Source organism: Vicugna pacos, chromosome 9 (genome assembly GCF_048564905.1).
Source record: "Vicugna pacos chromosome 9, VicPac4, whole genome shotgun sequence".
Taxonomy (NCBI): domain Eukaryota; kingdom Metazoa; phylum Chordata; class Mammalia; order Artiodactyla; family Camelidae; genus Vicugna; species Vicugna pacos.
In genome coordinates, this window is record NC_132995.1 from 10181141 (window position 1) to 10194598 (window position 13458).

Below are 13458 nucleotides of genomic sequence, written 5' to 3' on the forward strand. Positions count from 1 at the left end.
TCAAGTGGGGTCTGGGACTGTCTAACAGAGCTTCTTGCTGCAGCTGCTGCTAATCGATCACCATCCTGCAGGTGCCTCAGTTGTGGAGAGGAGGTTGAGGCTCCCCACTAGGTCTCTGTTAGGCTTCCCCCTTACCGGTCTTTTAGCCAAATAGACAAGGCTTTGGGGGGTTTCTATCTATGTCTGTTGGCAGTTCCAAGTTGCAGGCTTCACCCACACCTATTCTCAGGCATTTGGGAGATAAAAAAGAAAAGCCAAAGAACTCACTGCCTGTCTGCCTTCTTCTTTCCAGCTATCAGAATTCTGATGTCTATTGAACAATTCCCAGATATTTTGTTGTATTTGAAAGAGAGGAGCAGGGAAAAGTGAGTGTATTAGTGGGGGCGGGTTGGGGGCAAGAGAGAAGCAATCTTGTTCCAGAATGGGAAGCCTGGGTTATCTCTTTGTATTAATTTTCTATCACTATTATAACAAATCACCACAAACTTAGCAGCTTAAACAGTGAAGTTTATTCTCTTACATTTTTCTGGAGGTCAAAAGTCTGATAAAGGTCTCACTGGGCTAAAATCAAGGTGTCAACAGGGCTGTGTTCCTTTCCAAAAGCTCTAGGGGAGAACCGATAGCCCTGCCTTTTCTGACTTCCAGAGTCTGCCTGCATTCCTTGGCTGGTGGCCTCCTTCTTTCATCTTCAAAACCAGCAATGTAGCATCTGGCTGACCCTTCTTCCATCATCCTGTTTCCCTCTGACCACAGCCAGGAAAAGTTCACTGCTTGTAAGGACTCGTGTGATTAGAACAGACCCACCTAGATAATCCAGCATCATCTCCGCATCTCCAGGTCCTTAACCTAGTCAGATCTGCAAAGTCCTTCTTGCCCTGTAGAGTAACCTATTTACAGGTTCCAGGGACTAAGACATCACTGGGGAGTCATTATTCTTTGGACCACATTCCTAAGCTACCTTTTGATGTTTCCATATGTGGATTTCATCAGTTCTTTCCTTAAGGAAGCTGTCTAATGGCATACATTTTTAAAAATGCCAAACTTCTGAGAACCCTGAGCCAGGAATACTTCATCTAGTCACAGCTTTGTGTAAAGTACTCCAGAATGCCGGGCCCAGGGCTTTGCAAGGGGCTGCAGGATGGGAAGCAGGCAAGGATTGTTATAAGGCAGCAACTTAGGAAAACAAGTTTGGGGTGCTAATGCTGAGGGGTCCCCCCAAAATCTGTGGATACACACTCATATTAACAAGTCACTCTCGGTCTCCTCTTCTGAAAAATGAGGGAGATGATAATAGTATTTACCCCTTGTTATCACTGTGAGAATTAAGAAAGTTAAAGTGCTCAGAGCAGTGCCGGGCGCACAGTCAGGCTCAGTATTTGTGAGTTTCATTACTGCTGTATTGTAGTTGTTACTTGTCCCCATGTGATTCCAGGTCTAAAGAATTAAGTTTCCCCCTTTCCACCTCCGAAGGAACTCCCTTAGGCTGATATCACCCCATTCGGATATTTTTCTCTTGAGTTTTTTAATGTTTTTTATTGTTTTTTAAATTTTGCTTTTGGGGGGACGTGATTAGGTTTATTTATTCATTTTTAATGGAGGTACTGGGGATAGAACCCAGGACCTCATGCATGCTAAGCTTGTATTCTACCACTTGAGCTATACCCTCCCCACCAATCCCCAAGGCCTTCATCTTAAAGGGGAGGAAATGGAGGCCCAGAAAACGGGAGAGATTTGGCCAGGATCTCTAAGTCAGTAGCGTAACCCAGGCTAGAGCTCAGGTCTCCAGCAGGAGGAGGAGAAGGGGAATGTTTGGGTTCTTCTTGGATGCTGGGCATGACACTGTCACTTGGCCAGTGATCCTCATCCCCAGCTCCCTGCCCCCTTCACCACAAGCACTGCCCATTGCCCTTCTCCCACCCCACCCCCTGCCCCCACCTCCCTGGACATGTCTCACCCTCCTCAGATGTGTCACACCTCCATAACCCTCATGGACCACAGGACAAAGCAGAAAGGCAACTCTATTATAACTTTATTTGGCTACATGAAAGGGGTATGGGTGCTTGTCTGGTCCAGTTGGATCGTCAGTCCCTGAAGGCAAGCAGGAGCCCTAAGAGGATGCCCCAAGCAGGACTCCGACTAGAGGGCTCCGCGCCAGCAGGCTGGACCCTTTCTAAGACGTTGATGACCTCAGTCACTCTGATGCTCCCAATATGGTGAAAATCTGCTAAAGCTCTGGTATGTTCACGAGTACAGCCCATGAGGAGGAAGGTGGTATTGAGGGAACCTGTAAGGAAGAGGAGGAGGAGTGAGGGACACTTTCAAGATTCAAATGCCCTTCTCCTCCCAGACACCCATCACAAACTAGGACACCCACTCTCCTAGCAAAGACTTGGGCACCAGTCACCTTCCCCCCTCCTCCATGGAATGATGTGCTGCAACCCCAATCCCCTGTCCAAATCCCACCTGCCTCCCTCAGAGATGGGAAAGCACCAGACTGCACCTAGCACAGAGCAGGCTTTTCAGAAAGAACGTTTCTTTCCTCTCACCTGCCTGAAATTTTAAGGTGGAACTGTAACACTTGGTGGCATCCCTGGGGCAAGGCTCAGTGTTGACAAAATTTGGGAGGCAACTCTTAGAGTGCTCGCCCACACAAGTTGGGCAGCCATGGGAAGAAAATGCTGAAGTCTTGGGGGTATTGGCCTCAAGTTTCACAAAAGAATCCATGTTGGTGAGGTTATTGCAGAGATACTTCCGGCAGATGCGGCTGTAGGAGGCAATGGACAATCCGGGCGGTGAAACAAGATAGGAGACTTGCGCGGGGTAAGATGAGGCTGGGCTGCAGCCTTTAAAACCCACAACTCCCTTTCTGGTCCCTGAGAAGCAGAAGATGAGAGAGCTCCGATCAGTGTCGCTGACCACACCTGGTCCAATCTCCCAACCTCCCCCTCCACCCTGCTCCTCCTGCTCACTCTGCTCTGTCACCAACTTTGCCTCCCCTACCCCAGTGTCCATCCCCTGCAGAGACACAGGGCCCAGATCCCCAGGTCTCCAGCTGTCTCTCCTTACTCCTCACCCCACAGGAGCCTCTCTGCTCCTCTCTCCTTTGTGTCCCAGACTTTTCTTCTCTCCCAGAGTTCCCCCCTTCTCCTGGGTTCTGCCCTCTTATCCAGCCCCCATCACAACCAGCTGGGTTGGTATCTTAATGTTGTCCCCAAAGATATAACAGGGTCAATAACTGGAACTCAAGTGCAGGGTCCCTGGGTGCTGGCAATGAGGGTGGGGGTCAAAAGAGCAAGCGAAACAAAAAAATGAGCACAGTCACTCCCCTTCACCTGTCTCGATGAACACCAATGTCTCCTCACAGCCCTCGCTCAGCCTACACACCGCACTCCTCATCAGAAGCCACCTCCAGTTATGGAGACTAACAGCTCTGAAGAGTGAGGCTGTTGCTTCATAGCACAGAAGAGCTCGAGCCCCTAAAGAGAGAATGTTATTCCAGTCATCTGCCCCTCACATTGCCTTCTCAGCCCCTGAAATGCCCATCAAGAGCTCAGCCTCCACAGATCCTGCCCGCGAGGAACCTAGATATCCAACTTTCCTTCCCACCAGTGACATGAATCCAGCACCCCGCCCTCCCCCCTCCCCCACCAACAGGGTCCTTAAGCATCCAGCCCCTCAGGACATACGAGGCAGAGTGGAGATGGCCCCTAGGAGACAGAGCAGCTGCACAGGGCTCAGATGCTGGGGTCCCATGTCCTGTGCCTGGGTCCTCAATGCTGAGATCAGTCTAGAATCAACTTCAGTCTAGGTCTCAAGCTCGGTTCTTGTCAGTCCCTGAATTCGCTGTCCACCTGCCTCTGGGTCACTGTTTCTGGAGCAGAAAGTTGATTGTCAGTTTTTGTGACATAGACTCCCTGAGACCTTCAGGGATACAGGTCTTCCTATCTCCAAAGTTACCCTCCAACCTAACCCAAACACCACGTTAGCTTCTCAAGTAATGACTTTCTCTCTCCTGCTTAGGTCCCGCCACTGAACATGGGGCTGGCTTATTCAAAGGATCACTATTATACAGGCTGTTCTCTATCCAGAGACAATGAGACCAGAACAACAAATGTGTGTGTGGAAGTCAACTGACATATTACTAAATAACTCTTGATTTGAAAAAAAAAATTTTTAAGTATTTAGAACTGAATAATAGCAAACATACTACATTTCATACACACACACACACACACACACACACACACACAAAGTGTATGTAAAATCTGGTGAAAACTGAGTAAGAGCTGTAATTTAGTTAAGTTTAGTTACTGTAATTTAGTTAAGTTTAGTTACAATGTCAATTTCCTGCTTATTACAGCTGTACAGAATGGCCCCATGCGGGACCAGAGGAAGGATTTAAGGGACTCTGTGAACAATTTTTGCAACTTCTTGTGAGCCAATAATAATTTCAAAATCAAAAGTTTTTTTAAACTACATGTCAAAATTTGGGAAACAACTAGATCAGTATTTAGATGTAAGTCTATAATTTAAATGCATTTATCAGAAGCATTAAAATGTTTATGAGTTAACTTAAGAAGTTATATAAGGAGCAACAAAGCATCCCCCCACCAAAAGGGGGGTATAAATAAAAATAATGGCAGAAATCGATGAAATAGAAAAACAACAAAAAATTACAAAAAGCTAACATTCATTCTTTGACAAGATTATTGAGATAATTCTCCAGCAAATCTAATCAAGAGGGAAAAAAGTGAAGATGCAAATAAAATACAAAGGGAAAAACAGGAATTAACAGACATCGTATGTTCTAAAAGTAATAAAAGTATCATTAACAACTCTACATTTATAAATTTGTAAACCCAAATGAAGTGGATAAATTTCTAAAATATATGAAACGCCAAAGTTGGCATAAGAAGAGCATATGCAATGTCTTAAACCAATGAGAATGGCCAAGGATCTCAGGCAAATTGACAAGAAAAAAGAGAGCAAGCCCAGTAGGGAAATGGGCCAAGCGTGCGAAGAGAGACTTCTCAGAAGAGCAAACCAGAAAGGCTAACAAGCATGTGACGAGACACTGGCGCTCAACAATAATCAGAGAAATGCAATATATCCCAACGTACAGCCCTCAGACTGGTGAGGACTCAAAAAGCTGGAAGAATACAAGCACTGGTAGGACTGCGGGGCTAGAGACACTCGTGCACTGCTGCTCATGGGAGTAGTTGGGGCGGGGGATAGGGTCCTCTCCTGACCCTGAAGAATGGGGGAGTTGAGAGTTCGGATCAATGTCACAGGCCCAAAGTATCATTCATCGTATGGAGGAGTCTGGCAATACTTAGTCAAATTAGGTTTACAGATAGCCTTTTCTGATCATCCGAGGTACACAGAGCAGCAATTTCCACCTTCAACTACAAAGGAACACATATGAGGATGCAACATTGTTGTGGTGACAGTGAGCTGAAGGCAACGGGAGACCTAGTAAACACCCAGCACGCAGGGGTTGTACACCAGGGAATAGCATGCAGCACGTAGAAACAACTGGTTAGATGTAGGCATCACATGCACATGCATGGACATAAAGGCACAGTGCTGATTATTTTAAATAGTAAATAACACTATCACTTACATAAATTAAAACCTCATGGACATAAAACACTGCACATCTCACAAGAACACACACAAACCAAAGATACGCATCACCCACCTGAAATGAGTATCTATGGGACAGTTAGGGAATAAAAATTGGGAATTGAGGATTACTGGAAAGAAATAAAACATTGTAGGTGGTACAAATTCATAGGCTTTGGACTCAAAGGTAGATCAAGGTTGAAATCTTTACCCCTCCACTTACTAGCTGTGCAATCTTGTGCATCATATTGAACTCATTTATAAAATGTATTAATAACACATCTCATAGAGTCACTGTTGAATATTAAAAAGATTATTAGTATGAAGTGCCAGGCAAGTTCTAAGCTCTCCAAAAATGTTGGTTCCCCTATCTCTCCAGTATCTAAAGGATCAAGGTTAACCTCTTTGCTGGCATTCAAGCCTCACATACACCCCCACCCTCCACCCCTAGATTGGCCCCAAACAACCTTGCCAACTGTTCAGTACTGCTCCCTTGTGCAGCAGTCCAGCTAGAGGTCGCTTCTGCCACACTTTTCTGTCCAGAATGCCTGGCACACAGGCTCAGCAACCCAGAAATCTGTGGCAAACTAAGAGGCCGAGATTTGCAGAAAAGATGGGACACAGAAAGGGGGAATGAAGGCTGATGAAGGATCACACAAAGGCGTTGGGCCAAGCAGAGAAGATGGCCCACACCAGCCCAGACCGCAAAACGACAGGACCCAACAATCTGAGCACAAACAGGGACACAACCAGAAGAGTGTGATGAAATCCCCAAGGAAAAAAGGACAGAGCAGTGGTCAGAGGAGATGCTACATCTACAAAAGTGAAACCACAGAAAGAAAGAAGAGCAAACTGATAGAACGGAAATCTGCAGGAAGACAGAGGAGCAGCAGAGAGCTCACAATTGGGGAGTGGCAGAAAAGTGAGGAGCTGGCCACAAAGACCGGGTTCTCAGGGAAAAGAGGAGACAATCTTAGAGGCTGAAAGACAGAAAAGGAGACAGGGCGAGATGTAGAGAAAAGGGGACAACACAGGATGGCAGGGAAACTGTGAAATGGATCTAACAGAGGGGCATGGAGAAGGCTAATTACAGAGTGGAGCCCTGAGAATGGGGTGAAATCGGGAGGAAGATGAACACAGAGGGTGGAAACGGCTAAGACAACAGGAAAACTACAGAGCGTCTCAGGAATGGAAGAAAGGCAGAAAGGGGGCCAGGCTATAAGGGAATGAGAGACGTACAGAAAGGGGGTCGGAAAATCAGCAGGATGGATAGGCAGAGTCTCTGAGAGAAGGAAAAGTCAAATTTAGCAAAATCAGCACCGACACGGACAGGGATGACAAGACACAAGGAAAGGGGTGCAAGCTGAAAAGGTGGGACTCGGGAAGGAAACGGGGATAGTGCAGGATGGGGAGCACAAAAGGAGAAGGGTAGATCGGGAGCTGGGGCACCGGGAGAGAAATGAGAGAAAACAGGCGTTCACGCAGCGTCGAGGACCCCGACCCCCACCGCGAGCGGAGTCAAGACCGAAGGCTGAAGACGCGCAGCCCTGCACTGTAGGAGGGAGGGTGAAACTGCGCGTGCGCGAGTGGGTCCCGGTCAACGCCGGATAGCCGTTCCTGGGGGGAAGGGCCAGCCTTGTCCTAGAAGCCGTATTCGACGCCCCATTGGCCACCTCCCTCAAAAGGCGAAGAACAATCTGGAAAGGCAAATCACACGGGGAGGAAGAAAGGGCATAAGATTCAACTCGACGCGCTATTGGCTGGTCTGATAGTCCAGCGCGAGGAGAAGTGGGCCAGAGGTAAGGGGCGGGCTGTCAGTGCAGGATTTTGAAGCGCATTGGCCGCTCGCCTGGCAGGAGGAGGCGGCGCTTAAAGTTCATTGGTTCTTGTGAGAAGAGGCGGGAAAAGTGTCGCGAGTGCGGCGGTTTCTAACGCCACAGGCTCATTGCCACCTTTCGCCTCTTCTTGACTGAGTCTGACTCCGCCCGAGGCTGTGGTAACCGCGGGCAGACGACGCAAACACGACCCCTCCCCTCCCTGTCCCTTCCCCTCCCTCTCTGGCGCTGGATCCGGCCGAAGCAACCGCTTGCCTCCCTCTAGAGCTCCTGGCGCCCCCTTCCACCTCCGCCACCCCGCGGACCCCCAGCGCGCTCCCCGCCCCCCGCCCCCTCCCTGGGACCCTGGCGCGGGGCGGGGCCGCGGGCCCAGCGTTTATGGGGACAGCTGCAGAAGAGCGTGCACGCGAGGAACAGCTGCGTGGGGAGGTGGGGCGGGCGAGGCGTGAGGCCAGTTGTTGGGTGTGGGGATAGGCCCGTGAAGGCCGGGCGCAGCGGCTGCACGAGCTTGCCTCTGTTTGGAAGGCATGTGGTGCAAGAGAGGAATTCGGGCCGCAGGGAGAGGAGTAGGGTCCATATCAGGGCCTGGCACATGGAAGCGGCTCAGTAAACCTTTGCTGAGTGAATGAACATAATTCTTGAAAGTGGGGGAAAGGATCCATGAGAATAATGTAATTACTGGGATACAAAGGAGTGATCTGATTAAAAGAGGTGCCGGGAGAAATTGAATTGCAGCTCATATATAAGGCTAAGAGTTGAAAGGCGAGCATAAAAATATGTGTAGAAATTGGATAAATGCAGGAGGGAAGGATGACCCCTGTTGAAGAGGACACCAGGGAAACTGCTGGAATGGGGTGTCGGTGGAAAGCGGGTGTGAACTGTTGAAGGGGGCACGAGAGTACGGAAGTATGCCTAAAACTGGGATTTGAGCTTGGGAGGATACTGGTGAGCAGAGGAGAATAATGTTTGGATTGAAAGAGCCTTAAGAAAGGAAAAAGGAGAGAGGTTCTTGGGAAGGAAGAGTGCCTGGGAAGAAGGATGCCTGAGGAGGAGTAAAAAAAGGAGAAAGCCTGGGGAGAATGAGGGTGAAAGCTGAGTCCGGGGGTGGGCACAATGGAAAACCCTTCCGGTGTGGCCTCCCAGAGACAGGAGGGCTGGTCAGGAGAGGGCCCATGTGGCCATCCTGACCCACCACTCCTGCCCCTAGATCCATGGAACCCAATGAAATGCCTGCTGTCCACCACTGCCCCTCAGACTCTGCCACAGAGGGTGAGACCAGAGCCCCCCAGGGCATGGAGCTTATCCCCAGGAGACCTGTCAGTCGCTCTCCAACCTGCGCCCGCTGCCGCAACCATGGTGTTACTGCCCACCTCAAGGGCCACAAGCGCCTCTGCCTCTTTCAGGCTTGCAAGTGTCACAAGTGTGTCCTCATCTTGTGAGTATGAGGTCCAGGGAAAGGAAGAGGATGGACCTCATGTAAAAGGTGACTAACTTAACTTTTGACTTGCCACCCCTCCTTTAGGGAGCGCCGAAGGGTCACGGCTGCCCAGGTGGCCTTGCGTAGGCAGCAGGAGGCGCAGCTAAAGAAGCACCTGGCTGAGGGACTAATGAGGAGAGGCGCAGCCCCTCCCAAAGCTCCCAGCCGAGTCAAGAAGGGAGTCATTCGAGCAGGGGTCCACTGTGAGTTTCTCTTGCCAGGGCCGGGGCAGGGATTTGGGCAAAGAAAGCATAAGAAGGGGAAAGAGTCCCAGTCCTGCCACTGATTGGTGTGTGACCTTGGGCAAGCTGTTACTACTCTCTGGGCCTCACCCTCCCCAACTATAAAATGTGATCAAGTGTTGGGAGGATGCATTGAGATCTGTGGGTAGAAAAGGGACAAGGGGAGATAAAAATTCAGTTTGGGGTTGGGGTGGGATGGGGGGAAAGAACTCACCAAAGCTCTCTCTGGTCCCTCACAGCGGGAAAGGAGAACATAGCACCCCAGCCTCAGACCTCCCATAGGGCAGTCCCACTGGCACTGACACCCCCTGGGAAGGTAAGGAGAGCCTGGACGCTGCTCGTACCCTTTCCTCTGTGCCCTTAACACCTGAGTTCTAGGTCCGGCCCTGACTTCTTATAACATCTTGGGCAAATCACTTTTCTCCCATGAGCAAAATGAAGGGGTGGGATTTGATGGCCTTTCAAGCTCTGAAGTTTTGGGATTCTACTCCCATCCTAGTACATACTTATTCCTTCCCCAGCCTACCTGACTCCAGCCTATGCCCCCTGCCCTTGCAGGAGAACTTCCGGGGGCCTCTGCTCCTCAGCCGTCCCACAGAATCTTTGCCTTTGCCCTGGACTCCACTGCCTCCAGGCCCTTGGGCCCCTGGACACTGGCTATCTCCTGGCCTTTCCATGCCAACCCCAGTGGTGTGCCGCTTGCTGTGCCAAGAACCTGCTGTCCCTCTGCATCCCTTCCCTGGTAAGATGAATTCAACATTAATCCAACAGATAGTTGAATGACTATACCACTGTATCAGAAAGCGAAGAGGAGAAGGATACAGGGTAGAAAGTGGAAGGACCTCTATACACTGCACATTCTCTTATCCTCTTTAGGTTTTGACCCTGGCACTGCCCTCCGGCTGCCCACTCATGGGCCCTTCCCAGCCTGCCCAGGATCTCGCCCAATACTGATGGCTCCTCTTTCTGGAGAATCCCAAGGGCCCTCTACCCTGCCCCACACGTGAGTAGGGAGAGAAGGATATGTGTTTATGATGTACTATGCTGGACACCATAGTAGATGAGAAAAAAGAAAAGGTCTCAGATTAATGGGTGAAGCAGAGCTCTCCTAGCTCTGCCATTGCCTGGCTGCGAACTTCTGTACAAGTATCTTTACCTCTCTGAGCCGTGTTTTTCTATCAGTAAATTGGAGGCACTATTACTTCTCAGGTTGTCACTGAGAATTAGCAATAATGTATGGACTACACCTAGCACAGTCCCTGGCCTTGACCAAATAGTTGCTAGTAAATCCACTTTAATAGATAAGATGGGGTTGAACTGCCTGCTGAAATGGGGGCATGGGGTGGGGGACATGGCAAGAGCCTCAGAGGCCTAGGAGAGAGGCCAGAAGCCTTTAGAGAAAGCTTCCTAAAGGTGGCCCAAGCTTCTTCTGGAGTTCCATGGGGACCGGGGAACTAGTGGGGAAGGAAACCAGACTCTGGTAGGACAGGAACAGTCATCCATTCACTCTAGACATTTTGTCAGTTTTTTAAAAAACTGGCACCAGTGATTTCCCATAACTCTCACAATAGCCCTGGGAGGAAGGAACTGGCAGAAATTTTCATTTTATAGAAAACAAAGCAGGCCAAGACAGAGGAAGGGATTTGCCCAAGGCCACAAAGCCTAATGACACAACAGGCGCTCAGATTCCCAGATCAGAATATAGCAAAATCCTGCCCCTCTTTCTATGTGTATATCTGTCCATGTTTAATCCCCCTGCCATCATTTCTCTTTGTTTCTAGATGCTCGACTCTGATACTGCAGCCCTGTGGCACCCCAGACCCTCTTCTGCTGCAGCCACAGGTCCTGGGAAAGAAGTGGGATCCAGCACCCCGGGGAAGGGAAGAGCCAGGGGATAGTGAAGTAACCAGGGGCAGAGGGAGCACCTGGAGGATGGGCAGAAGTGGGGTTCCCAGTCTGCTTCTCTCCCTTCCTTTGTAGGCCCCTGGAGCCTCTCGCCTGGCCTGGACCTCTGCCCACTCTGAGAGGCAGCTGCAGCGGGAGGCAGCTGAGGCTCTTGTGGGGCTGAAAGATTCGCCTCAGGCTCCCCGCCTGACCCCTTCTGTTCCCGCCAACCCTGCCTGGATCTCCCTGCTCCATCCCTGTGGCCCCTCAGGTAACCTGTTCCCTAAAAGGAGAGGATGGGATAGGCATGACTGGCAAATGGAGGTACTGGAGCAAACAGGGACTAACTAAGGAGATCAGGGTGTCAGCAGGTTGAATATGCCAGGCTCCAGGCTTCTCAACTGGAATTGCAGTTGAGAGTTGTTCAGTGGATCCATCTTATCCTTTTTGTGCTCAAAAGCAAATATTCAGTGCCCTGATGTTAAAGAAAGTGAGGCCCAGAGAGAGACAGGGACTTGCCAGAGGGCGTATAGCAAGGCAGTGGCAAACCTGGTCTCCTGACCCCAGCCCAAAGCTTTCTCTCTGGACCCAAGCTGCCTGCTGAAGTCTGGAGAGGGGCCTGCCTTCAATGAACTTCCATTCTATTTGGGGAACCTGGGTGCCTTCAAAAAGCTCAGTGACAACCCTGGAGAGAGCTAGAAGGGACAGAAAAGAAAGGCTGAGAATTATTCTGTCCAAAATGGTGGACTGGGCATGGTGAGCAGGTGAGGCTGAGGCCTGGAGGAACTGCTGGAACAGGAGGAGGTGAGGCTGAAAGGCTTCTGGTCATGGAGGTCTGGCGTGCCAGGCTTAGCGGTCTAGACTAGCAACCATACATGAAGGGGAGCCAGGGAATGTTTCTGAGCTAGGCGGGGACATATCCAGAGATCCTGAGCTTTAGAAATACAAGTATGGTGGCTGTGATAAAAGGACTGGAGGCTAGAGGTGGGAAAACCAGTGAGGAGGAAGTGTCTGCTCTAATCCAGGTAAACAAAGATGGATGGATGGGTTAAAAAGAGGGGGGTTGTTGGGAGGGGAAATGGATATGACCTGGTCCTGCCCCCTTCCTTCCTGCCTGTAGCTTCTGCTGGAGGAAAAGGATTCCAGCCTGTTGGCCCCTCTCTCCGACCCAGCCCAGTGCCCTCTGTGGCTCTGCATATTGGACATCTGGGGTCCATCTCCCTCCTAAGCTAGAAGCTCAGAGGTGAAGGCTTCGCTTGGGCAGAAGGCAACAGCCCATAGGCACTACATATTTGGTATTTTACTTGCAGATTTATGCATGGAATGTAACGTTGTACAAGCTTCAGGCTTTTAAGCTTTTAGGTGCTTTGTTGGCTTTTGGTTCCTCTGTAGCATGGGCATTTCCTAGGGCAAAGGTGGATATTCTCTTATCCACCTTGGTTCCTGGGACCTTTTTAAATCTCCAGCAAAGAGAGAGTTGTGCGGTTTAAGCTAACCAGTATCTAAATAGATTTTTGCATGAGTTCATGTTCCAGGGTATTTATTTGACACATGATCCTATACATACCTGTGCACTCATGTCTGTCTCCATGCATGCAAAAACAGAAGAGTATTTCTTTTCATTTGGTGTCTAGGTTTGTGTGAGTAAGCAAGAAATAAACCTGTGTTGTTTTAAGCCACTGAGACATGGAGATTGTTTGTTATTGCAGCCTAACCTAGTCTATCCTGACTGACAGAAAAGACTTGTTCAATCCATGTCTCAAAGTGAAAATCAGTTATTCAGTAACTACCACAAATAAATACAAACTTGGATTTCTTGTTATAGCCAAATAAGAAAGAGTGGTAGAGGGGATATAGTTGGTGATTCACTGATTCCATAATTAAGTGACTGCTCTGTGCCAGGCATGGACAGTTTCCAGCTGTCCAGAGGGCCACAAGTTGAAATGCCTGCAGAACCAAGCAGACCCTGTAAATGAGTAAGACCAGAGGCACCCTAGAAAACAGAATGCGTAGAACTGTTCCAAGCATGTGAAGACCTGTTGAGCTATTCCAGCTAAGGGGGCAGCTTCCTTTTGGCCCTCCAGATTGTGCCAGGCAGGAATGTAGGTTCAGTATTACCATATCTTCTGATTTTTCAGGAGAAGCTGGAAAATTAGACTTCTATGTAAAGCATCTTAATTTTAAAATGTTGGCTCAGTTCTCTTTAAATCCTATTTGAGCCAAACAAAACATATCCTCAGGCCAGCTTTGCCCAATGGAATGCCAGTTCAATCTAACATAACATTTTTCAAATGGGGAGACTGAGACCAATCAGAACAAGAAAAATCAAGTTAGTCTTTATCAAGGGCTTGTCCTGAATTAGGGAGGTTCATGTATCTAAATTTTGAAGGATCTA

The 13458-nt window shown here is 49.2% G+C and overlaps 2 protein-coding genes across 4 annotated transcripts; one reads left to right on the plus strand and one right to left on the minus strand.

The window, feature by feature from the left end:
• Positions 1-2012: 2012 nt before the first annotated feature.
• Positions 2013-7241, minus strand: LYPD4 (LY6/PLAUR domain containing 4). Of its 2 annotated transcripts, XM_031681841.2 has the most exons (5): positions 6093-7241; positions 3687-3871; positions 3333-3476; positions 2547-2873; positions 2013-2284 (listed from the first exon to the last, which is right to left on the minus strand). In XM_031681841.2, exons 2-5 carry the CDS (start codon positions 3751-3753, stop codon positions 2082-2084), a joined length of 741 nt encoding a protein of 246 aa, XP_031537701.1. In that variant the 5' UTR covers positions 3754-3871; positions 6093-7241; the 3' UTR covers positions 2013-2081. The 2 variants fall into 2 exon arrangements, with proteins under 2 accessions (XP_031537701.1, XP_072823061.1); XM_072966960.1 differs by lacking the exon at positions 3333-3476.
• Positions 7242-7515: 274 nt separating this feature from the next.
• Positions 7516-12746, plus strand: DMRTC2 (DMRT like family C2). Of its 2 annotated transcripts, none has more exons than XM_072966959.1 (9): positions 7516-7621; positions 8668-8895; positions 8983-9140; positions 9419-9495; positions 9738-9921; positions 10056-10182; positions 10961-11021; positions 11160-11334; positions 12184-12746. In XM_072966959.1, exons 2-9 carry the CDS (start codon positions 8672-8674, stop codon positions 12294-12296), a joined length of 1119 nt encoding a protein of 372 aa, XP_072823060.1. In that variant the 5' UTR covers positions 7516-7621; positions 8668-8671; the 3' UTR covers positions 12297-12746. The 2 variants fall into 2 exon arrangements, with proteins under 2 accessions (XP_072823060.1, XP_072823059.1); XM_072966958.1 differs by lacking the exon at positions 7516-7621 and adding an exon at positions 7914-8131.
• The last annotated feature ends 712 nt before the right edge of the window (positions 12747-13458 follow it).